At 25.6% G+C, this 27,795-nt stretch overlaps 1 protein-coding gene across 1 annotated transcript; it reads right to left on the bottom strand.

Annotated features, from left to right (window-relative positions):
* Positions 1–97: 97 nt before the first annotated feature.
* LOC145841745 (phosphopentomutase-like) lies at positions 98–23,557 on the bottom strand. The gene is made up of 17 exons (XM_082949099.1): positions 23,434–23,557; positions 19,542–19,641; positions 17,614–17,681; positions 15,916–16,007; positions 14,105–14,189; positions 13,823–13,906; positions 13,320–13,365; positions 12,859–13,006; positions 11,521–11,710; positions 7,822–7,954; positions 7,408–7,550; positions 6,721–6,834; positions 4,366–4,478; positions 3,775–3,920; positions 3,073–3,143; positions 1,963–2,087; positions 98–460 (listed from the first exon to the last, which is right to left on the bottom strand). Exons 1-17 carry the CDS (start codon positions 23,491–23,493, stop codon positions 358–360), a joined length of 1,821 nt encoding a protein of 606 aa, XP_082805225.1. The 5' UTR covers positions 23,494–23,557; the 3' UTR covers positions 98–357.
* Between the last annotated feature and the right edge of the window lie 4,238 nt (positions 23,558–27,795).

Here is a 27,795-nt window from a genome sequence, read left to right as displayed (position 1 = left end):
ATCTGGGATTCCCACGTTAAATTTTATTTTATAACTTTATTTTATTATTTTTAAGATTAAATGATATACAAGACTACTAATGGTTTTAATTAAATAATTTATTTAAATAATTGCAATAACCGTATATTTCATAAATTTTTAATTATTTGTATTAACTATTGTTCAAGGCTTTTGTTTTTATACTAAAACAATTTATATAACAACAAAAAGAATGATTTAATAAAGTGGATTAAAACAACTGATGATAAATAACCTTGAAATAAAATTCAAAAAAAAAAAAAAAGGATTGACAAAAATATGTTAAAAAGAAAAAACCCAATAACTTAGTAAATAGTAAATGTAGTTATAAAACCCCGATCAAGTTGATTTGGCTTCGAAGCCGTGAACTTCGGGCTGGTAGAAATCTTCGATCAAAATTCCAAGCAAGTTTTCCAAATCGTCTTTCAAAGCTGCGGCCTCGCTGAAATGATACATGAATATTGAATGAAAAGTAAAATGTTAGCAGGATAACGTTAATATTTTAAAGTAAAAGTTTTAAAATCATCATCTCCAGGGTTGCCACAGATCAAGCTGATAAAGAATTCCTGACTTTTTACTAAAACTTTCCCGAATGAAACTCTCAATTCAAAATTATTCTTAAATACATATTCTAACACTTGAAACTATACGAAGCTTTCGATCTAATTTTGATACAGGTTAAAAACAACAGTTTTTTTTTGCTAAATTCAATCATCAAACTTCCATTACATCACTTGAACCATCTGTGTATGATTGATGTATTTGCAAAAAATAGCTCTATCAGCAAAATACATTAGATAATAATATATTACCTTATAAACACAGCTTGTCTAAAAAAAGACACAACTTTTTAGTATTTCCCAACATAAATGTATCTAAATAAACGAAACGACATACAAGGAACTTTTACAATTAAAACCTTAAAATGTAAACGAACTTTCATAACTAAAACCTTAAAACAATAACGAACTTTTATAATTAAAACCGTAGAAGAATAAAGAACTTAATCAAAAACTGTTTTTTTATTATATGTACCAAAATTTATTTGCTCCATTTCTTTATTAGCACTTTAACCTCTTCATCAAATAAAGATATGGTTTTCTTCATCTGGTCTGTATCCCGCTTCATTTTCTTGGCAGTTAAAACCATTTGCTTCATTTATTTCAATCGTTCTCATCTGCTGCCCCTACACTTGTCGAAGATAATCTTTTCTCTAAATATAGCCACAATTTGTGGCTTCATTTTGTTTCTATTTGTACTCATTTATTTATACCTTAAACTTTGCTGCCTCAATTATTGACTTAAACAAAAAACACTTTGATTCTAAAATTATGCTAGATAAACTTTTGTGTGTATATCACAGTTTATTTATGGAAGTGTCCTTGCTACAGACCATCAATAATAAAAAGCTTACAAAAACTGCTTCTTTAAGTAGGGTAGTTGTTCAATATGTTAATAGAAAAAATTTGCAGTTTTATATAGGATATTTATTAATTTATACCAGATGAAGGCATTGGAAACTAAATAATTTTGTAAATTTCTGGGAAAATTTTGCAATTTTAGTCTGACTAAATGATTTTTAATTAATCATTTACCATTTAAAGGCTTTGGAAAATAAGGAACTTTGTAAAGTTAAACTGCCAAAACCTTACTTTTTTTCAAAAACTCTTATTTTTCCTGACTTTTGTCATTTTTAAAAGTTATTTCTGACTTTTCCTGATTTCCTGACTTTTTATGACCTTGTGGCAACCCTGCATCTCATGCGTTTAACTTCTCACTTGAAATTTATCAAATAAAATTATTGTAGAACTTAAAGAAAATAAGTATTTTTTAACGGTAGCTAATTCGTTTAGTTAGAAAAGTAAAAATAATAAAAACAAACAAAAAACTCGACTAATTAATTATTTAAAATTTATTAAACAAAATATTTCCAAACACACCAACCCCTTCCCGATGATTTCGGAGTAATACTTGATTTTAGGTTCAGTTCCCGATGTTCTCAATGTGACGCTGCATCCGTTTGAAAAATAAAAAGTTATCATCTCGCTTCCCGGCGTTTTCGGCATCAACTGCATTATGATGAACATTATTTGTGAAACATTTTGAAAATCATTTGGGAAACATTTTATATATTTTGTAAAACTTTTTGAATATTTTTGTGAAATATTTTCAATTGCAAGCGAAAGTAACCAACAGTTTATTTTGTGCAAACTAAAGTCTGAACAAGAAAAAAAAGTTGTTAATGATAAAAGAATTGAATTACAATTAAACCTTTTTTTAAGGAAGAGTATTCAATAAAAAAATACTTAAATTTTTTCTAATATAAAACACCAATAAGGTTGTAGCCAAAATACTAACCTAGGTGACAAAAACTAACTTTATTTTAATAAACTGCTTAAAAGTTAATAAAACCAGGGTTTCTCAAAAGTCCCCTTAGTTTGAAAACTACTGGTTCAAACAATCATAAATTTTTAATACTTTTTTACTAAAAAAAAAAAGCAAAATAAATGAGGTTTTGTTCTATAATAATACGTGGCTTTCAAAGGTAGCTTTTTACATTGAAACCAATTTAATCATTTTAGTATTATTAATTACTTAATTAACTTAATAAAAGGCAATTAAAGCTAAAGGATAGGTCACAGCAATTAAGTTTAAATCTATTTTCCTCTAAGTTTTAAAAGTTTCATTTATTCAAACCCTTACACTTTTAGAAAATATTTCTTGCAATATAAAAAAGCTATCATCTTTTTAAAAATACGTATTTAAAAAAAAAAATTAGGATTTTTAAACTATTTATTAAACATTAGGCTGAAATCGCTTTAAATAGATTTATTTAATATATATTTGATAAAGATAGATTTATAATTAAGTGTGTAGTCCTTTTTCTCTTTTTATAACTTACACTTCTTATAGATAACTTTGAATAGAACTCCTAACTATTCATTAAGATAAAAAATACTGCAAGTTTTGTAAAATACCTGATAAACGCTTCAAAACACAACTTGTACAAACAAGGATCCCACAGAACAAAAATAGTGTCAACATTTAACTCACGCTTTTTTTGTCATTTTGATTTGAGTCGAAACCAGTTGTGACGTCTCTGACGCCAACGACCTCATATCCGCCTGTGTCATTTGTTAAAAGTTTATTTACAGTTGTTTACTTTAAAAATCATTAAAATCAATAAAATAGAGTTAGTTTTATAATTCCACATGTGTAAATTGTTTTTGACAATATCAGTTTACTTATCATTATTAAAATAATAAAAGTAACAAACTATTTTATTAAATAAAAGCTAAGTTATTAGCAGCAGTGTTATCATTTAAATTAAAACTGTTAATTTATTAACATATTGTTAATTTTTCATTAAATAACCTTTTGAAAATTAAAAAACTAATTAATAATAAAAACTGTGAGTTAGTTTAAAGCCAAATGCTTTTTTTTCAACTCTGAAAGAAAAGTATTTGACATTTTAAAACTTTACAATACTACACAACTTGAAGTAAGCATTTTGTTTATGACACTATAAAACATATACCTGAGTTGTTTTAATAAAAGTAATTTTGAAAACCTACTAACTGAACAAAACATTTAGAAAGTGCAGAAAGTTTAAACTTAGAATTCAAAATTACTAGCTTATCATCAAAAACTTTTCAGTCAAATTAAAACTTTTAGTAAGCATCTCATTTATTGAATTTCAAAAATACTTCCGAGCTATTTTAACAAATTTTTTTACGTCAGCTTAAACCCACAAACCTTTGGAAAGTGCAGCAGGGTATACGTGGTCCCCGTTGGTGATGCCGGGATTTGATTGGTAGTTGCGCAACCTTGCAAACATCTGATTAGTTTTTGAGGAATCGCGCGAAATGTAGTAAGAGTTCGATGACACGTGCTGACCGTACCTAAAATCAATTGTTTTATTTTAGTTTAAATTTTTTAATTAGTTTTTAGTTTATTTAGTTATTCTAAGAGTTGTTGCAGTATTGTTCACTAAATAGGCAAAAAAATACTTTAAATATTAAAAAAAAACATCTTAAAAGATAAGTGAAATAAGTTACTCTGAAAACACTTCTTTTTATTTAAATAAGCATTAATTTATTTTACAAATACTGTTTACACTTGAACACTTATCATGTACTTCATACTTTTCATCGATAGTTTAAACCTGTATTTTATAAGCCAGTTAATAGCTTTACTATTTATGATTTTTCAGTTAACTTATTTAAATGGCTGTTTGTATTGTAATTTAGCTTAAAACCAAAAGTTGCAAAATTAGCGAAAAACTTTTAAAATAAAGTTTTATAACAAAAAAACTTAAAGTTTCACAATTTTGTTTGGCAAACTAACTTTTTATATATGTTTTGCAGCTGATCATTGAGAGTTAATTTATTCTTGTTCTTCAAATAATTTGACATCTCACAAAGAACGCAAGCCGCCGAAATACCGTCCTTGTCAAGAACCTAATAATTAATCCTTTTTTAATAAAAATAAGCACCTTATTACAAATATTATTGATAGCACTAAAAATAGTAATGTGTGAATTTTTTTGAATATTTTTCAAAACTTATTTTTAAATTTCGTAGTCTAATCTGGATTTAATATTTTATACATTTACATTTTTTCATGTTTTTGCTATAGCCTAACTTTAGACATAAAATAATAACATCATATACACTATGTTAAACAAAACTACAGTAACCTCTCGCATCTTTACGCACTCGTGACGTTACGCACTCTCGTTTAGTTACGCATTTTAGAATTCTAAAAAAATTAAAAACATTTTTTTAGTTTTTTTATAAATTGCACAAACTAAGTTTATTGTATTTTTTTAATTTGAATTATGTTTTTAAAAGCTGACTCACCTCTCTATATTTTTAGACTTTGTAAACTTATGTTTCTCGAATAATTAATAAACATTTAGTTATACCTCAGTATATAAGAAATTTTGTTAACAATAAGAGATTATATGAAATTCTGAAAAAATATAACTGTGTTAAATAATGAAAGTATAATGAATAAATGAGAGTTTAAAACACAAATAAATAATACAGAACACTTGCCCTATATATGAAAAAACGTCTAAAAAAGAAACCTGATGAACCGTCCTAGCAAGAAGTAGCAGTGATACGTAATTAATATAGAACTTAAACAATACAGAGCTTACAAATCTATTACAGCACCAAATGCATATTTTTGTAATAGACTATAGAAACATATTTTAATATAGACACCACACCATTTCTTAATTGTAAACAAATGCTTAGTTAAAAACTGTATTTGCTAAATAGAAAAGAATATAAATGTTAATTATCAAATAAGTCACATATAAATAAAGATAAAATATATAAAGAATTTCTACAAGTATTAATATTTTATATAAATTTAAAACATTTTTTTAATATATGTATCAGGGTTGCCACTCGTTTTTTCAAAATTTTTTCCAGGTTTTTAAAAGTAAAATTTTTGGGTCTATTTTTAGTTTTAAGTTAATTTCTATAAAAGAAACCGTGTTAAATAGTACAAAAACATTTAAAAGATGCTGTAAAGTTACTTTAAATGTGTTTATTATTAAAAAAATTTTTTGATGACAACAAAAAAATCTTATTTATATGATAGATTTTTTGTGTCAAATTGAAATTTTAGTACTGAAAATGTTAAAATTACTAAAAATTCCAGGTTTTTCCAGGTTTTTTTCAAAATTTTTCAAATTCCAGGTTTTTCCAGGTTATTTTTGCCTAAATTGTCGAATTCCAGGTAAAGTGGCAACTCTGATGTATAATTTTATCTTTTGTTTTTTTATTTATAGATAAAGTAAACAAATTTTTAAAAGTCGGAAGTCCCTAGTCTGCTTTTAATTAAAAGTAATATCAAAAAAAAAGCCATTGTAGTAAGTATATTAGGTACCTCTCGTATCTTTACGATCTCTCGTATCTTTACGCACTTTTTCTGTGGACACAATGTGCGTTAATAAGCGAGAGGTTACTGTAATCAAAATTTAGTTTTATACACTTCAATTTATACTAATTAGCAAATTAAATAGTAAGTGAAACTGAAATGGCAAATTAAAGAAATGAAAATTCTAATTTTTATTAACTTTTAGTAGTAAAATAAAGTATATACTTTTTTACTAAAGCTACTAAATTATAAGCTATTAAAAACAAACACCTTTAAATAAAACGAATTTAATCAAATATTAATTTTAATTAAAACCAACAACGTTATTATTATAAAAGATAACCAACAGCGGTGTTAGCGATTTTGGCTACAACATCAAATTATCTTTAACTAAAGTTAAAGATTATCTGCAAATGATGTTATAATCCGAATCGGCAGTTTATTGATAAAGCTTAAGAAAATCACAACAAAAAATCTGAGCGTACTCTGGAATGATTTAAATAGGTTAATTGAATTAATCTTATACCTAAGTTCCTAACATTAACCTTTCTAAAAAGTCTCAGATACATATAAGTTAATATTATTAGAATTGCTTTCAGTATATAAAAGTGACCTTTTGAAGCTCCTTTTTTATTTATTTAAAAAAATATCATCACCAACGTGGCTGCCGTACAACACTTAATTATATCTACATTGAATATATACAAATAACAACAATACCAACGCGGCTTCTGTACATTTTTTTCAAAACTTTGTTTTTTTTTAAACTTCTTTTTTATCTAAACTTTAAAAAATATTGTCACCAACTTTGCTTCCATACATGAAACCAATGGCTTCTTCGAACGCGAAGATCACGTGACCTCCATTTTGCATTTCGTCGTAAGACTCGTTCGCTATCCACTTGAATCCAGTGAGTGTTTCCTGTGGGTAAAAAAAAATGATTGAAATCATAGAAAAATATTTTCAAAACTTACACCTAACTATCTGTATTAAATAAAAGGTATTGTAAAAAGAACACAACTTAAAGTAAATTTTTAACAGGGCTACCATAAATTTTTTGAATTATTTTTCCAGGTTTTTTTAGTTTTTTCCAGGTTTTTAAAGAACAATTTTTGGATTTATTTTTTGTATAAAACTAAATTCAAGGTAAACAACTGTTTTAAATAGTATAAGAATACTAAAAAGATACTTTTAAGCTACTCTAAATATGTTTTTTAGTTATAAAAATTTTAACGGATAAAAAAAATTCTATATGATAGATATTTCGTATCTAGTTGAAATTTCATTACTTTGCAAATAAAATGTCTTAAAAATTCCAGATTTTTAGTAATTTTTGATAAAAATTCTAGGGTTTTCCAGGCTATTTTTAACCTTATTTGTCAAATTCCAGGTTTTTTTCAGAATTCCAGGCTTTTTGGAAACCTTCATAAACAAATTAATTAAGTTTTATGTGTCACATTAATTTGTTTAGATTAATTAAAAACCAAAACAAACTTTGAAACTGATTCCTTCTTGCTGAGCGATAGTCTGCAGTATCTTCGACGAAACGGTGCTGCTGATCATCCAAACCTTGCCGTCGTCCATCTTCGGTCCGAATTTCCGGTGCATTTCCAGCGACCACCAGCCGAACAGCGCTCCTTTAGAAATTCATTTGCAACGTGATAAATACGAATTAAAATGCTCTTTTGAATCATTGTTACATTTAAATGCATATAAAATAATACAAAAAAAAAAAAACAAGAATAATTTATGAAAAACAATTGCAGTGACTTCGCTTAAGCAAAATAAAGACCAATGCACCGGATCGAACTTTAAGAAAAATGTTTTACAGCCAAGAACAAAACTAAAAGATTAATAAAATTTTATTTTATAAACAATTGTTTTATCTTTTAAGTCAACAACACTCACCCAACTCGTTTCCGGTGAAAACTTTCCAGCTTCCGTCGTCCATTTTTTCCGCGACCGCCAACCTGTCAGCATCCGGGTCGTTGGCGATTATGACGTCACAATTGTTCGCTTCCGCAGTTTCCACCGACAGTTTCTGTTTTTGATTGTTTTATAATTTTGAAAATATTCAGTATTTATCTATATAATTTTTTTCAAAAAATCAAGAACATGTGAAAATATTTTTTTGCATTTTGTGTAGCTGTAAAAAAATCTACTATATAAATTTTCAATAGTGATTTATTTTTTTACTTGTTTACAAAAAGTTCAATCAAGTAGAGCAACTGTGATTTTCAGGAAAACTATTAGATTACGTTAAATTTTACTTTAACATTAAAAGTTTTAATCATAGTATTCAAAATAAATTTGATCTTTGAACATAAAAGAAAGCTGGAAAACAAAATTACAATTAAATAATCATTATACTAGAGCCAACGCTTATTCTAAAAAAAACGAACATACTTGTGAACTTAAATTATGAAAAAGCTAAACATTGTTTTTCATTTACTTTTTAGAAAATAAAGGATTACAGACTCAGTTAACAAGATATATTTCAAGCTGTTTTCATCAGTCATACGCTTGGCTAAGTTCAGATAATATTTTTTAATTTCATGTTTATTAAGTAATCATAAGAGTAATAAAAAGAAATTACAGCTTAAGAGTATTTAAGATTTCTTTTAATAATACAATGTTACAAAAAGTCCATAAGCAGTTTTTTTTTGTCAGCCTTACAATGAGAGACTGTAAGCTCAATGCATAGCTGGACAACAACTCTATCACTTTTTCTTTAAAGACAATCAAACATTTCTGACTAACAACTAATTAGTATACAAAGAAAACACAATTCGCAACTTTTTCTATTTAACTCTGAGACAATAAAAAAATATTTTTATAAATCAAACTAAAATAAAAAGTTATATTTTGCTTTCAACTTTATTTGAATATTATAATTACTTATTTTATCAAAGTTTAATTCAGTACAAAAAGCTCGTCAGTGCTATTAATTAAATAATTCTGAAAAGAAAATTCAATTTATGGAAAATAAACTCTTAATCGAGCAATTAGATTATACTTTAAACAAAACTAAGAACTAAACAGTTCAAGCTACTATTTTGAAGCAGAAGCTAAATAAGTAGCCAAGTATAGCATTTTTATACACGAACTGTAAGTTAAAAACTATAGAACTCTAAAAATAATAGATAATTAAAGAAAGTGAGGCAGAAATGTCTGCCAATAAATATTTTTAATTATAACATCTTAAACGAAACAAACATACAATCTATGATTTTATATTCCAATATATAAACCATATTTAAAAAAATATGCGCTTCTTATTTAAAAGTTCAAAACTGTTTTAATAAAATTTTGCTTTTATTATTCAAGTGTGTAAAAAATAAGAGAAATAATTGAGTTAGTGTAACATTGCATTATATAAGCTTACAAAATCGCCCTCCAATGCGAGGCAGAATGGTTCGAGGCGTTACTACGCCGGCTGCTAAGCGCGGCAGACCATAATGTCGTGGGTTCGAATCCCGGCAGTACCGTGAGCGCATTCGGAGCTGTTGTAGATCTAATCATGACCCACGGAGGGGATTGTGAAAAGTAAAACTTCAGACTCTTAACTGTTTCACCTCTAACAGTTACAGAGTGGCTCTGAACTAGCTAATTGAGGTACAAGCGACTGGTGTGCCGTTTCCTTTTAACTTTCAAGCTGAAAACAGTCATAAAGATGATAATTACTATAGTTAAAACTTATTTCTATTTGAATATTTTAATTATTCTATTTGAATAAGATTCATTTAAGCACTGACGAGGTCTTTAATCGAAACTCAGTTTTTAAAATAAAGTCTTGAAAGAATAAATTTATTATTTCTCCTCTAGTAGTTGAGATCACTTTATTTGTTGTAAAAAAATCAAAATATATAATAGTTAAAATTTACTTAACTAAATATCTAAATTTAATGATTTGTAAATTTATCTATAAAATTATGTCTTAAATAGTATACTAACATTAAAAAGATACTGTAAAGCTACTTTAAATGTATTTTTTATTAAAAATAAACAATTAATGAGTTTTTCTTCAATATGATAGATTTTTCGTATCTAATCGAAATTTCATTACACTACATGTAGATATTCTTAAAATTTCACATTTTTTTAGGTTTTTTAGTGATTTTTGTTCGAAATTCAAATGTTTTTCCAGATTTTTTTATTTCTCAATTCAAGAATTCCATGTATTTTTGGCAACCCAGATAAACCTTAATCAACAATTGATATTAATGAGATCCTCAGTTATAATAAATATCCAAAAATGAAAATAAAAATTTATTGAAACAATAAAGCTTAGCTTAAGTTTAAGAACTTTATTTAAACTTAACAACGAAAATACTAAGGAAAACTGGTGAAAGAGCTTAAGGCTCCTATGAAAAGTTTATTCACAGTATGTATTAAAATAATCAAAATTCATAAATAAACTTAAATTAGTTTCTGCAAGTTTTCATTCAAAGATTTGTTAAACTTTAAAAAAAGCATAAATTAGTTACCTTTAAATAATAACTATTAAAAAACACAAGCTTTTCAAAATAAATACAAAACAAAATTGAATTATTGTAACTACTTAAACAATCCACCTCATGCAAAGCAAACAATTTGTTTAAACCAATCACGCAAACAACGTTGATAAATGTTGCGAAACTCAATAGATTTGCTGGAATAAACGACTACAAATATCACTTGACAGTTTTAGTGATAGAATAACACCTTACAAAAAACATTAGCAGTGTTTACTTATAGTTTCAAGCTTAAACTAATGAAGAGCATTTTGGTGAAACTTGAGTACAATTGTTTTTGTTACCAAACTTTTATAAATGTTTAAGTAGTATAACACGTTTAATAGAGTGTACAAATTTCATTTATTCATATTGGGTTATTTGAAAGCAGGCAAGCTTGGGCTACTAAAAAGTTTTAAGTAAACTGTACAATTTTTTATATTATAAGTACATAGTTATATTTTTCTTTAAGGAAAATGAATAAGTACAAAAATGTTAAATCGAAATTAGTAATAGAACAGTACTTTTTAATAACCAATGTGCTAATTAAATATATAGTTAATACAGTTCCTTGCCTATTTTTTTTTTCAGTATTTTTCGAATAACAAACTGTTAATATCAAAAAAGGTTTAAACTTTTTTCATTAAAATAACATTAGCTTTTGTTTAAAAGCTAATAGTAGAAAAAGTCATCAAAAGTTTCAAAGCTGATTAAAGTTCAAAAATGTAATTTTCAAAGTACAGTTAAATAAGTCACACAGTCTAATTAGAATACTTTCAACAAGAACCATAATATAGTCTGAAAACTTTTGATGACTTTCTTTTTGGGAAAAAAAAAACAAATTAGCCAAACCTCCATGAAGTATTTGTATACATTTATTGCTGAAAGAATAACTAATCACAAAACAACAGTCGTATAAAGCTTTTACAAGTGATGAATTGCAACTTTTTAAAACTACAACTTTCCGAGGATAGTAAATAAGTCGCATCAGTTAATATTTATGTTTTTAACATCAATTGAAACTTTCAAATTCAGTAGCTTCTTTTCAAAGCAACAACCAAATCTCCATTGAAGCATTTAGTTATTTTTTTTCTCAAAAAAACCAGAAACCCACCAGCACGCCTTTGCCTTCTTCGGGGTTGGGGTATTTGACGGTGGGGAACTCCGGGTCGGGGTGCTGTTGCTGGGAAACCGGGTGGAAGGGCTTCAACCCGAACCTCCTGAACCCCTCCTCCACGAACTTCTGACCGACCCCGTGCACCGGAGTGTAGACGAACCTCCTCCCGGACGACTCGTTGCTGCTCCTAGTGGTCGGTTTTGATTAATTAATATCTATCAAAAACGACGTAGTTGAAAAAAAAAACATAAAAACAAGATGCTCCCCTAGTGTTTGGTAATCTCTAACACTTTTAAATACATTACTTACATCAACTAAACGCCATATAGTAAATACTGTTACTGCTTGCTCGTAAGAACTTGTAAACTTTGAAGTTTTGATTTAAAAAGCTTTGCACAAAGCTAATATGTTTTACTTAGAGCAAAGTGCTTTCTAAAATTTCCTCTCAGATGACTCATTGCTAACCTTGTAAAGTATTTTAATTTTTATATCCTCTAATAATTTGTAACTTTATTAATTAATTTTTCTTAAACGCCTTAATCTACATAAGCGGTTCTTAACCTATTTTTTATACTTAACCTATTTTTTATAGTTAACCTTTTCATGGAAGGTAAGTACTAAAATTTACCCAAATGTACAAAGTAGTGTTTAGAAACAAACAAAAAAGTGAAACTTAATTATTTTTGAGAAAAAACTAGATTTTTTTGAACCTTAAGACTATTAAACAAAAATTTAATTAAAATCAAAGAACTTATTTAACTGAAAAAGTACAGTTAAATGATAACTTATAAATAAAAAAGAAAATTAATAATCATAAATTTAAATAACTTGTAATTAACAAAATTTACCCCCTAAAACAAGGTATCTACCTCTGGTCTAAGACTTTTACAGAACAACGATCTATTATACGATGTATAAAATATTTTTTTACTGAACATGCAAATTTGATACAAAATATATTATACTTAACTTAACAAATAAAAAAGTCTAAACTTAAATTTCAGCTAGGGCTAACAATAAGTCCTTATACGCGAAAAAATGTTACTAAAAGTTCATTGATTTTAAATATTTACAGACCTAGACCTGTATGGCACAAACATTTTAAAAGGCTCTTCATGTGAAAAATGGTGTTACAATTTTAACGACATTAGAAAACTACACATATGTTAACATTACTACAGAGAGAGGTCGGCAAATTTTTTAATAAAAAAAGATTGAATTTAAATAACACAACATACAAAAAAAGCGAGGATAAAATTATACTTTAACTAGAGCTATTGAGACAAATAATTAATGAAATGCGAATTTTTTTATTACAAGTTCAATAATATAAACCTGTAGCGGCACAGTACGGAGAGATCGGCAAAGTACTTTTGAAATACTTCCTCCAAAGGATCGCTTAGCAGCTTGTTGTTGCTAAGCAACGATAAATCCCATATTTCATCAGCAACCGTCAGATCCGACTCTATTGCAGCAGCGATACCTGTTGTGTTTGTTTTAAATAAACAATAATTTTCATAAAATTATACAAAAACATCATTCATTTTCAAGCATATAAAAGATGTAACAAGTAATTTTTGCTTACTTGTTATATTTACTACTTTTATTTCCGCAACAAACAGTATTACAACTGACCAATTTTAATGAATTTTTACAATAATCTTTACCACATTTTAAAATACAATTTTTCTATAAACCATTGCTAAAACATTTCACAAGTCAGTTTAGACTATTTTTTCTGATATTTACCACTTTTACTAAACAACTTTTAGTTTAAAAACACAATTTAAACTGACCGCTGTCGTGGGGAGGTTTTATTTGCGCGCCGTTGCTCCAATACACCTTGTGAATAATTAATAAAAATAAAATACAAAATAAATACACCTTGTAAAATAATATGTGCTAATAACTCAATACATAACAAAACAATAAAGATACCTTAGAAATATTCAATTAAAAACATATATCAAACAAATATAATTGAAAACAATAAAGACACCTTGGAAATATTAAGTTAAAAACATATATCAAACAAATATAATTTAAAACAATAAAGAAACCTTATAAAATATTAAGTTAAAAACATATATCAAACAAATATAATTTAAAACAATAAACCCACCTTGTGAAATAGTAAATGTTATGAATAAATATCAAAAAATATAATTAAAAATAATAAAGACACCTTGTAAAATATTAAGTTAAAAACATATATCAAACAAAAATAATTTAAAACAATAAACCCACCTTGTGAAATAGTAAATGTTATGAATAAAATCATAGTAAATACAAAATTCACCTTGTAACCGTTGTCCTGCTTGGGATTGTGCGATGCGGTGATCATTATCCCCATCACCGCCTTGTACACGCGAACTGCGTATGGCTGGCGGAAAACAATTATTTATAAAAAATACTTTTAAACTAATACAAGTTAAACTAGATGATTCAGCATATACCGACAGTAAACATGGTAATACAAAATATGAAGACACGTGATTTGGGTATTTGCGACGTAGATGACACGGGCTGATTGAAAACATTAAGATATGTCTAAGTATCATCGTCTAAAATAAAAACTAACCACAAAAGGCGTCGCAACAATGTCGGAAAACTTGAACACTTTTATGTTGTGCAGCGTTAACACGTTTGCAACCAAATCGGCGAACCTGAAAAAAAGTTTTTTTTTAATCATAAAATTTTCATATTTTTATTTGCAAACCAAATTAATGTTTTTAATTCAAATATTTAGCAAACCAGTTTCTTAAATATTTGTTATAAAATAATCAAACTAAAAATTATATAAATTATAGAAAATATTAAAACTGAAAAAACAATACATCTGAAGTTTTAAATACTAATTAGGCTTAACAGAAAATATTACAGTTGCAAAAGGAGCTCAAAAAATTCTTCACTAAACTTTACTTTGTATTATAATTAGATTTGTTTTTATATAGAAAATGGCGTGTTTAGGTGAGCTTAAACACTGCGACGATTTCCAGCTGATAATTCAATATTATTATTTTTTGGATGTAAAGTAAAAAAATTAACGACATACAAAACTTATATTTGGTGATGTTTCGAAAAAACTTATTACTTCAGTTTTATTTTTAAGGTTACCAGACCCTGAATTCAATTCCATACAATAACAAAACTTATATTCACTAAAAATAAATGTAATAAATAATTTTATCACTAAAGCAACCACCCACATCAATCTAGGTTCTGTATTTACACCACAAATTAAAATTTTATAACGTTAATTCATTATTAAAATTTAACAAAATATGGTCTAATGTATAAAATATAATTAGGAGAGTTTAATTTCATGATTGTCAAAAGGGAATATGAAGGACATAGTCAAAACTGTTTCAATCACTCAAAAAGATTGGTGATATAAATTTAAAGAAACTATAATAAAACAAATAAATTAGTAAACATTTAAAATAAACAACAAGAGAGATTAAAGTCTATTGGTATTTATTTAGCACACAAAACCTATCAATTTACAATAGATAGCCATTAAAACCTTTGACAGAAAAATAAAGGAGTAAAAAACAGATAACAAAACTTAGATAAACGTTGTATTCTTTAATAACAAACTTAGATTAACGTTGTATATTAAGTACAGTTGTAACCTAAAGTTGAAATTTTCCAAAAATTAACTTTGGTAGATGAGTTACAAATCAACTAAACAAAATAATTTAGTATTACATTATATAGTTGTATAGTATTTTGTCCAAAGCTTAGAGCTTTTGCCAACTTTAGTTTAATTAAGCATTTAAAAATAAACAATAATTTAGATTCATAAAGTCATGTTTATCAATTAATTTTCTTATCAAGTTTACACGTGAATGTATAGACAAATAGTTTTTATACTTTGAAAAACTAAAAGCCGGACTAAGGTGTAATCTAAAATGAAAATAGTTTAGTTTTTACATCAGCTTAAATTAATCTCAATTCTTTAAAATTTATATTTTAACTTTAATACAAAAACTACTTAAAAAGCGTATATTGAAGCAAAAATTAAATAAGCAACAAGTCGTGAACAGCTAATTATAAATGTATGATTAGCTGTAATTTGTTATGTTGACCTAAGTGTTTATCTATTTTTAATATAATTATCTGCTTTACTGCAAACTATTCACATATTATTTTCGTTTCTCAACATACTTTCGTTATTTTTGTTTAAATTAAAAGTATTTCTAAATTTAAACGAATTAAATTGAAATCTTAAAATTTTAGACAAGTAAATTTACATTAACTCTAATCTAAATCATAAAAAAATATAGTTAATTGTTACAAATATATACAGTTAAAAATTTTTAACAAAAGTCATGTGTCAAAAAATATTTTCTATACATATAATTTATAACCAAACTTCAATATACAAACCTTTTGCTATTATGCCTTGCATCAAAACCCACAACAATTCCATGCTTCTTAATTCTACTGCGTTGCTCTTGCTTTAAGTATCTAGCTATCCCCTTTTTTAAAAAAATTATATAAGTAAATTAAAATTACTACAGGGTTGTCTGTTTTAATGGAATAAAAATGTTTAGTTTTAAACACTAAAAATTAGACTAAATTAGTAAGTTTGTGGGCTATACTAATAAAAATGCGAATAAATAAGTTATTATAGTATCAAAAAAAATAGAGTTTTCAATTGTTAATTAATGTTTAATATTATAAAATTAACAATATCTAAACATTAGAACTTAAATAACCAAAATACATTAAAAAAAATGTATACTCAATTTAACAAAAATTTTAAACAGCTGTATTTTCAATAAAAAAGAATTATACTTGTCTAAGGTTTATAATCTTGAAAAAAGTTGAGTCAAGCTGTTTTTTAAAGTGTAGGTGTCAGAAATGCACAAACGGGCCACTTTTACACAGTGTCAGTTTATCATTATTTATTTATTTTTTATATATCATCATCACTTTTTTTTACTATCTTTCTTACCCCTAAGCCTTACTTTTGGTCAACGTATATTTTTTTCTTGGTATTATCTTTTTTATTTATTTATTTTTTTCGCTTTGTGCAAAATTGACCCTCCATACAAAATTGACAACTTGTGTAAAAGTGACCCTTTGTTCAAAAGTGTATTCATGCAAAACTGACCCGTCTTGGTTTTTAAGCTTGTGAAAGTTTAAACTAGCCTGAATAAGTCTGAATTTTACTAAAATAAGCAAGTCTAAGTTAGTATAAAAAGCCTATTAACAACTCTGTTATTAAATATTATAAAATTTATACAAGATATACAACTAATTATACTTGATCTATTTAACTTAAATACATAACATTATTTAAAAAAAATATTCACAATCCAAATCTATTAAGGTTTTGTACAACAGGTAAAATTGTCCTTTAACAATAGATTTATTAAGGGCATAGGGAGGGGGGTAAACACCTTTTTTTTTAAATTTGACCTTATTTTATATAGTTTTTACTAAGCTACAAAATGTTTTTTACAGATTTAAAAAATTCAAAATAATTTTGACATATAGTTTTTTTTTTGTTTTTTTGTTTTTTCTGACAAAATTTTCTAAATATATCAAGGAACATTTCCTGAAAGTTTGAGGTAGTTATCTCAAAAAACGTAGGCAAAGATAGATTTTTAGTGAAATTGTCTATTTTTGCTGTTTTAGTTTGCACTTCCAAAAGGAACCTATTGTTGCCTCCGACTTTGACCCGCTATATCTCAAAAATTATTTTTAATTTTTAAAATCTGTAAAAAGCATCTTGTAGCTTAGTAAAAACTATATAAAACAAGATCAAAAACCAAAAAAGGTGTTTACCCCCCTACGCCCTTAAGATTTAAATTTTTTTATAAAATTGATAACAACTGGAGTCAAACTCTTTTAATAAAAAACTTACAACTTTAAATTTTGAAAGAACATATTAAAAACATTTAATATCAAACAAAAAACAAGTTAAAATAAAAAAAGTAATAAAATTCTACATACCAATAATAATATTTGCAATAAGTTATTAATATAAGTTGTACAAATATAACTAAAATATTTATATAAAACGATTAAGGAATAGCTAATTAGAGAAATATAATTATAATTTTTAAAACAAATTACTTGTGTGGTTTGAATAATTGTGAGATCGTTCATAAAAGTATTTCCAGGAGCCATTTTAGCACGCAAACCTACATTTTTAATTACTTTAAAATATAAACCAGTTTTTGGCTAAACAACTATTGTTATCAACTTTGAGGTTTTGTTAAACTACTAACTGATGTTTATAAACTATGATTTTAAGAAACATACACTATATCACAAAAAAATATACCGTAGAAATATTGAAATTCAAAACATTGAAGAATTTAAAAAAGTATGTAAATAGAGTTGGGATTAAGCATGTTTTTGATCTTAATCCAGTAGTTTTCTTTTGAAATAATATAATTTGATATAAACAAAATTAGTTCAGGGCATAGGGGAGATCCAACTTTCTTTTGACAAAAAATGACATTAACTTTGACTTAAAAGCTTAGAGTATAATACAGTTTAAGATATTTTTATAGAAGAAAATTATTATTATAAACTTTTGAGATATAACCAATTAAGTAAAAAACAATGTTGGATACTACAATAAGGAACTAAAACTAATTCAAGGTAAATTTTTTTGAATATGAAAAATTCACGATAAATGAATCCTGTACTTCTTTTTAAAGCAATTTAATTATAGTATTCAGGAAATCTTCTTTTCAAGACAACTTGTAGAAACCAATAAAAAAAAAATTATGACCAAAATTTGTAAAGAACTTTGTTTGTTTTCTAAAACAAACTTTTAATGACAAATTTAACAAAAAATTCAAAAAAATTGTTACCTGAAAGTTTCCTAAAAATTGATTTTTATTGAGATTGTTTACTTTCGTTTTTGTATTTTGCGCGTCTTATAAAGAACTTACTGAACTCTCTAACTTTGATCAAGTGTATCTCAAAAGTTACTTTGAATTTAAAAAAATAAATAAATAAACTGGCAGCTAAGATTTGTATATAAAATATAAGGTTAACTCTTAAAAAGTGATTTACCTCTCCACTTTATAACCTTAACTGTTTTATAACAATTTAATTTAGTTTGTGATCACCATCTTAATTTTATTAGTCTAAATTTTCAATCTTATCATTTTAAATCTTAATTTTAGCATTCGTATGTACATTATTTTAAACCAAGCTAGTCACAAGTAGGAAGATTATACTTAATAATTGCAGTAAATACAATAAAATTAACAACAATAAAATGGGAGAATATATCTCAACTAAAAAATTACAAATACAGAAAACTAATCAATTCAGTCTTATATAAGTTTTAACAAAAAACTAGCCTGTGCTCTTCAAAAAACCTTAAAAGTGTTCAATTAGTGTGAGTGAATCACCCCATCACTCTCAAATAAAAAATATTTAAACTAGCCTAATTAGACTTAAGAAGTTTAAAGTCTTTTTTGAAGTTTTAGTCCTTTTTTAATTAATTTAACTTAACTATTACCAAAATTATGATTGCTTTAAATTGTACCTAATCATTTTCACAACCATGTATAAATAAAATACTGCACATTTATTTTGTACAAATCTATGAATTGTATGATCATATTCTTTATTAAGTTTAAAATTGTTCCCTATAAACAATACGACTAAAACAAATAAAAAGCAAACGTTGTATGCAGTATGAATGAACATTTCAAAATACTTTAATTTGTTTATAAGACACATCTGAAATTATAAACATTGCATGCTATACAACTAATTATTTCATTACAAAGTTTTTCAGTATAGAACTATTGTAACATATCTTGCAAAAAGTCATAAGTTGTTAGCATATAAATGATAATTTTTGGCTTAAATGGAAAAAATTACAAATTGGTAGGTTTGATAAATCCAAAAAACTAACTAATGAACTTAATATTTGTTATTTATTTTAGCTGTTATTATATTTTTATTATTTATTCAATTTGCTATAGAAGTTTAAATTCATTATATTTGTTTAAAAACATAAGTTACTAAAAAACCTGCAGTTCCAAAAGTCATTCTTTTTAGCAAGCATTGTTCTAAACCAGAGACATCTCTACTATCAACCATTGACTGAATTTCTTTTCTGCTCTTTTCATTCTAAATAATTATTGAAGATAAAACAACAAATAATCAATAGTCTTTCAATTTATTTGCATATAACTTTTTTTGTAATCTTTTACTAACTTAAATTCTCCAAAAGCTGAGATTAGAGAAATATGTGTTTTAATCTAAGATTTATGTGAGTTATTCAGAGATAAATACTACAAAGTTACCACTCTTTAAGTCAAAAAAATAAACTGTTCTGAGTGACTAAAAGCTGTCCTGAATCATTCAATTTTTTTGCAAATCTTAAAAATAAGATTTTTTTAGTTTTTAGATTATTAAACTAAAGTACAGTGCTTATTCACTTATCCGGACGCTCACTTATCCAGACAGTTTTGTTCAGGAAAAAATTCAAAAATTTTTCAATATTAAATGCTTAAATTTTTGTATCAAACAAAAATTTAAGCATTCATGCTGTAAAAAAATTTAAAGTGATTTTATAAATTCTATAAATTTTCTGCTGAAAAACATTAAAAAAACTATTAAACATGAGTCTGTTCTTTATGTCTGTTTTTTTTTTCTTTTTTGTTTAAAAAGTTATTTTTTTCACTTAGAGAGATAGGATAACATTTTTTTATTTTTAAAGATAAATTAAATTTATATTTTCTCTTAAACAAAAATTTATCTTTTTTAATAGTAAGGGCAGGTGGAATTATAAATAATTAATTTTACTTGTTTGACCTTCAAAAAACGTATATTATTGCAGAGGATTAAAAAGTCTGATGTTTTTCTACCTTAGAAAATATAAATTAATTAACCTAAAATTTAGCTTTTATTATTTATCATTTTATTATACATTACTCACAATCATTATTTATTTGTTTTACCATAATACTTTTATTATGAATTGCATTATATGCAGCAGTTATATTATTTAATGAAAAAAAAAAATTTTTGTACTTATCCGGAATTCTGGTTATCCGGACATGTCTACAGAAAAATCTTGTCTAACGTGTCAGGATAAGTGAATAAGCACTGTAATTCAACAAAATTGGTTTTAAAATAACAAAATATTGAAAGTAAATCAACTAATCTCATTATTATATGTTTTGATTATTAGCAAACAAATAAAGAGATCTCAACTACTAGAGGAGAAATGATGAATTATTCTTTCAAAACTTTATTTTACAAACTAAGTTTTGGTCAAAGATCTCGTCAGTGCTTAAATACCAGTGCTTATATTCAACTAATCTCATTTAAAATCTAGAAAAATATCTGTCTTAGATTGTTAAAAAAACCTAAAATATCCTAACTTTATCATAAAAACAAAACTATCTAAATCAGCCGAGTTTAAAGTTAAAAATCAAAATATCCTGAGTGTGTGGCAACCCTGGTAGTGAGTAAACTTTGCAAAAATTTCAAAGGATAAAAAGCTTAGTTTAATAAGCATCATATAAATATTATAAGTAAGTAAGTATATATAAAACAATATTGTGGAGCAGAGGTTTAAAATTCCAACTAATGTTCTAAATTGATAACTTTTTTAGGCTATTGGAACCAAAGTTTTAAAAAAATTGATGAAATTCTAAACACTGCACATTTTTAAAACGATGCTGAGTGCTTTGGCAGGTGACTATAATCTAGGTAGTTGGAAGCCTAAAATAATGAATGGTATTAGCTAGAAATATTGTTATTTGTTTTGCTCTGTTGAATAAGTTTTCCAACTGACTCAGAAAACTACAAACTAAATGTATAATAATTTAAGAAAGAAAAGTATGAACCCTTTTAATTATGATGAATGGATTGGTGTGGGGAAAGACAGTTTGGTCATCGAACTAAAGTCAAAAAAAAAAGACTTCTTAACAGATTGAATTAGAGTGTAGTTTTGAATAACTGGATTGTTACTTCATAGATAGTGAACAGACTGCTTTAAAACTTAGTAAGCATGTTATAAACGATTTAGATACTACTCATTAGAATTTTCATTACTGAACAAGGATTAAATTGGAAATCGTAGGTATATAACTTAAAACTAAAAAGTGGGCCAATAATAAAGTTCTTAGAAAAAAACAAATTTTGCTTTTACATCATAAAAACTTAACAGATTGGCTTTAAATTAGGATATTGTAAAATGAAGGTTATTAATAGTATGTATACTAATTTTAATAACTTTTTGTCAGTAAATTAACTAATATTTTTTAAATGGTAAAAATTTGGCATTAAACTAAAAACAGTTTTTGTCATATCATAATTTTTTTTTTTAAGGTAGAAAAACATCAGAAAATAGTCACTCTCCCCTCTGCAACGATAAACGTTTTCTGAAGGTCAAGCAAGTGAGTTTGAGCTCATCACATGTTATTCCACCTGCCCTATCTTTAAATTTACTAAGAAAAAAAAAATTACCTTTTAACTAAAAATAAAAATGTCTATGTAATAATAAAAGAAAAAAAATTTAACTAACTGAAATAAAAACTAATCCTAACCCTTTATTGAAAAAAACCTTTGGTGACACGTCATTTAGCAAACACTCACAAGATTAAAATCTCAACACTAAAAACCACAAAGTGTGGGAAAACCATGAAGCTCAAATCCCCAAGTAAGTATTTGCTGACGCTACAACAAAAAACACACCAACAATCCAATCATGTGATCACTGCCACCAGTGTGAACTCACAATCAGCTGTTGCAAACTCAAATAAACAAATATCTAATTAAAAGTATTTAGTTCTAAAAACATAAAAAACTAACTAGAATAAAGAAATACTGTAGTATGAAAAAAAAATACTACTTGTATGGATAATAATATATACATATATATCAACAATAAAGTCAATAAATAATAAGAGTTTTTAAAATTTGTAAGTATTAAGTTTGTACAAAACTCAAAAGATAATAATAAAAATAAAATAAAAAATAAACAAATAAAATAAGTAAAAATTAAATAAATAAAATATTAAATAAAATTACAACAAAAAATATATATTAAAATTAAAAAAAAAAAAAAATTAAAAAAAAAAAAAAATATATATATATATTAAAATTAAAAAAAAAAAAAATTAAAAAAATTACCAAGTTGATAAAATTAAAATTTAGATAAGTGAAACAAAAGTTTTTAATAGTTACATAATTTTCTTAGTTGTAAGTGAAGTACAAAAAAAAGGTTTGACCAAAACTTTACTCCCATCAGAAGGACATCTTTAAAAATGGTGAGCATTGTTTTTCAAACTCATTGTATTTTCTAGTTTTTATTGAACATCAAATTTCCTAAAAACAGCAGATGAAAAAGAGAGCAATTCATTGTTAGTAACATAGGTGTTGTTTGACTTTTTATAGAAAGGAATACAAAATACTAATAGTCCTTCTTTCTGTTCACAAAGAGACTTGACCTTGATTTTGAAGGAGGTATCTCCAGAGGTTTCAGGGTATGCTCCATTGGCTATTTTCCGGCTGAGGGATTTGGATTGCCAGATTCCAGCAGCTACACGTTTCATATCACCCTGTCCGCTTGGTCCTGTGTATTTCTTGTGTTGGGAAACTTCAATCTTTATTGATGAGTTGAGAAGCAACATACATGGTTCCGTACCAACAATACCTACCTTTTTGGTTCTCTTTGCCACTTTAAGTAGTTAAGTTTCATTTCATTACTGCCATTACCATTTGCACAACACTATTTTCTTTTGTCGATTTTGGTAATTATTATTTTCATTTAACTTGATTAAACACAGCAAGTTTTTAATTTTAAAACTGAGATAAATTACGATATCTATATTAATATAAATTATTATATAAAAATTATTATAAACTTGAAGATAATATTGAAAACTATAATGCATAAAAATTACATACCTTGTCATATTTCATCCAAAAATCTACTTGAGCTTGTAGCTTTGGCTCAAAAGAGTCCATAGTGATTTATATAATTACTAATTGAATAAATTTACATTAAGTCCTGCTTAATGTGTAGTATTTTAAATGCTTAAGTGAGCACAAAAACAGCGTGTTTCAGAATAATGTTCAACATTCAGCGCGAAGTAAATTTAGATGCTAACTTGCTTTCATTTGAAACAGAACGAGTTTGCTGAAAGATGCAACTGTCGGCCTAAAGATTCAGGCAAAATGAAGAAACCTTGTTGTTGAAAAACTCTGAAAACTGTTTTACTGCACATAAAAAACCATGCTTTGGTTCCGTACCAGAAGCTTTTTAACTAATTAAATGTGAAATTAAATACTATAGTTACTATAGTATAGTATAACTATGGTTAGTATACTTTACTTACTGTCTGACTGAGCTAAAAAAAGCTGAGTCAGCAAAGAAGAAGGTTTTTTCATGTTAATTTTAATCTTAAATATTTTATTTTATTTTGATTACTTTTTTGTACGTTTGGGTAAGGTAGGTTAGGGATAAGGGTGTAAAAAAAAATAAAAAAAGATTTAAAAAATTGAAGACTCAGATTTTTTTTACTATTCTATCAGCTCAAGCCTCAGCTTAACCATTAAGTATACTTTCAGTATAACTATATTGGGTAGGTCAGAAATGCACGAACGTCAACTTTGCACTTTAAATTAGTCAAAAAAGTCCAATTTTCAAGTAAGAAAGCATTTTATTTATTGGAAAACAACGTTTTAAGACAAAAAATTTTAAGCTATAAAAAGTCCTAATTGATAAAATTATTAATTTATTTGTGACCCCCTCAAACTTTGATATGTAACTAATGTTATACTTAAGTTTATAGATAGTATTATAATAAAGCTTTAATTTGCATTTTATTCAAAATTTGTATGTTTTTTTCAACTTAAATAATATATAACCAAAATAAGTTATATAATTTTTTATTTTAAGTTGGTTTGAATTACTTTATACTCTATTGGCGAAGTATAACATCATTTATTTGTATGAAACAGACATCAGCTTTACATAAAGAATTTTGGACGAATGTGACATACGTAACTGTGATTAAGCTAACTGCTAGCAATAACAACGGTTTAAACATTATCATATTATACATTTAGCACTTAATTAAATATCAATTGAAAATTAATTTTGTATTAAGATATAAGTGTCTTTTTGTTTTTATTTTAAAAACCTTGGTCAAATAATTAGAAGTCGTTTCTGTTAATGTTTGTAAATTCTATTTACTTATTCTTTTGTATTTTACTTTTACCTTAAAATTTTATTTTTTATAAAAAAAAAATAAAGTTCGACGAATGAAATATATATTTTTAAAATTAAAAAAATTAATTGTACTATAAAAACATTATATAAAAGGATTCTAGCGTTTTTAAAGTTTAAACAAGCTTTGTAAATAATTGAAATTAGTAGGAAATGAATCACTTCTAAAAGTTCGTTTCCTGATTGTTTGTTACTTAATTTGCTGCTTTTTAAGTTCTGTGCTTAAATGTTTATAAAAAAGTTCTTAAAAGTTAAAAAATATAAATGCTTTCTTATTTAATCTCTTATGTTTTGTGTTGTTATAATATCAATTTGATTTTGGTAGTTTAAGTAATCTTTAAGCTACCAATATTAAACTCTGAATCTAAATAAAGTTTTAAAAATATTTGAAAAAAAAAAGATCAAGTGTTAGTGTACGAATACTGCTAGCTCGTTTTAGAAACTGATAAAAAAACATTCATTACAAACTACTTCAAAGAAAATTAACAAAAATGTCAATTTAATTAGTTTTTGTAACAAGTTTTACGTTTAGTATTTTAACAGTTAATAATAATTGAACAAGTATGAGAGGATTATTTCTGATAGCAATTATTGCACTAATCTGTTTGGAAGGTATTTTTTCTGTGTTTTGAATAATGTTTTATTGCATTAAGACTTATTCTTTTTAGTTAAAAGTGTGCTACGTAATATACAAAACAGTTGATTTGTTCAAATCAGAGTTTAGTTGTACAAACAAAGTTAATTGGGTTAATAGAAAAGTTTCATTTAAATCAAAATGTGATGTTACCACGAACATAGTTTTATTGTTTTAATAACGCGTTAAGTGCTGTATAATGTATAAAGCTAACTAAAAAATTACTTTAAGTTCAATGTTAAATAAAGTTTATTACAGCCTGCGTTTAAAATGTAGTTCTTTGAGTTTAAAAAATGACTTAAATTAAAAAAATAAAGCTTGAAATAGTTTTATATTTATTTGAAAAAAAGTTTTTACTAGATTTTGAAGAGCTATTTATTTTGAAAAAAATTGTAGTTATATTGTACTCTAATAAATGTTTTATCAAATAATACATAAAGCATACATAATTATGCATAAAATATCCAAACTTATAATGTAACAAAAAATACAAGTAATCAAGTTTTCTTTAAAAAGTAAAACATTACGCAGCACTTCTAACAAATAAAGAAAATCTCCTTAAAATGTCTAGCACTTTGTACAAATTAAAAAAAAAAAAATTGTAAAATCTATAAACTTAACAGTATCATGCAACTGTTTATATAATACGAATGCGGTAGTTATAAAGTATAGATAACTTTTAAACCAATTAGGATTTGAGCTTGGTTATATATGTAACGCGGGCCTGGCGGTTAACTGAATATAACGCGCTAATATATATATAATTTATTAGGAAAATTCAATTTAAAAAATTCCTGAACATACGTTTCACAAAGACAAAAAAAGATTGTCTTTAATCTTCAGCTGGTTCAACTAAAAATCTATGTTGTCCATTCTTATGTTAGACTGTTTAACAAATTTGAAAAAAAAGTTTTTGTTATAATTTGATTTTATATATTTATGTGTGATTAATATTAAATTTTACTCAAAGCTGTTATTTATTTGCAGAGCACCAATTTTTTAATGTGACACGAAAATGGTAATTTTAATTTTATCTATAACTGAGAATTTCTCTTTAATTCTGTACGGCTAAATTTAACTAATAGTTAAAAAAAAAATATGTAAAAATAGAAAAGACTAGAGTGAATAAAAATAATTTTGTAGATTATGTGAGGTTTGATTGAAACTATCAATAAAACTATTGGTAAAATATAATTTATAAAAAAGTTCAAAATGCGTATTTTATAGATATCCGTACGCTAGTTTATTAGTCTAACGTTTTTTCAAGATAATATATGTAATGAACTCTAACAGTTTAAGTTTAAATTTTTGAACACGATAATGAAACTGGTACTCAAAAATATGGTGTATAAAAAGACCTAACAGTTGTAGACCTACTTACTGTTTGCAGTATAATTTGCTGCTTTATAATGGAACTAAAAGATAAATTTTTAAGTTTTACTAACAAAAAAACGTTACCAATTTTTTTTTTGCTGATATAAGTTTTGAATTATTTACTCAATCAATATTTTGGTTTGACACATCAATTTTTTTTTTAAGATTCAATCTATACTGAATTTACAACATTTTTTTTTGTGAATGTTTAAAGATTAAAAAATACAAAACTTTAAAAATGATTAAAATGTGGAAAAAATTATTAAAAGAAGTTATATATTTTTAGTATACTTGTACTTGCTAAAAGTAAAAAATAAAATGAAAATTTTGTCTAGATTAGGGTTCGCTTCAAAAAAGATAATACTGCGGTGTGCGAGAAAATAAGCTTGGTCCGCTAAACTGAAATTGGTTGAAGTTTACACTTAATGTTTATGTTTTTGTTATAAAAAGTAAAAAAAGGTCACATAGTAACCAAAACATCGGCCTGAAAAGGATTTTGTTTTTGAAATTAGTTCCGTGACCACCTAATGCCTGCCGATCCCTGAGTTAATATACATTTTAAAGAAGTTTATACAGAATATTTTTGAACAAAGATCGATATAACTAAAACAAAGTAGTTAATCTTAAAAATGTTCAAACAAAAACTATACCTAATAGATAACACTTTGTTTTTACCAAACTTTAAAAATATACTGTTTTAAATTCTATTTACTATTCTAAAAAGTTAAAACTAATGTTTGAACTTCTTAAACTATATCTTTAGCCATCAGCTTTGCAAAAATTTAATCAAGTGGAACAAATAAAATTTTCTTTAAATTTATCTAAAAAATAAAGCGTTAAAATAAAGTAAAAGCTTAAAAAGTTGTTTTTTATTTTTTTTGTTTCGATTACTGTACACGATTCTATTCAAACACAAATTCATGCATTTAAATTTTTATATTTTTGACATGCTGATGTTTGCAACATTTTAAACTTAACCACAAAATACACTTTTTTTGAAAGATAGTTTTCTTTTTTAGCTTATACTCTG

The sequence above is a fragment of the Thalia democratica genome, chromosome 7 (genome assembly GCF_965202585.1).
Source record: "Thalia democratica chromosome 7, ktThaDemo2.hap1.1, whole genome shotgun sequence".
NCBI classification, from domain to species: Eukaryota; Metazoa; Chordata; class Thaliacea; order Salpida; family Salpidae; genus Thalia; species Thalia democratica.
Note: the sequence above shows the minus strand (reverse complement) of the source record. Positions and strands in the feature narration are given on the sequence as shown.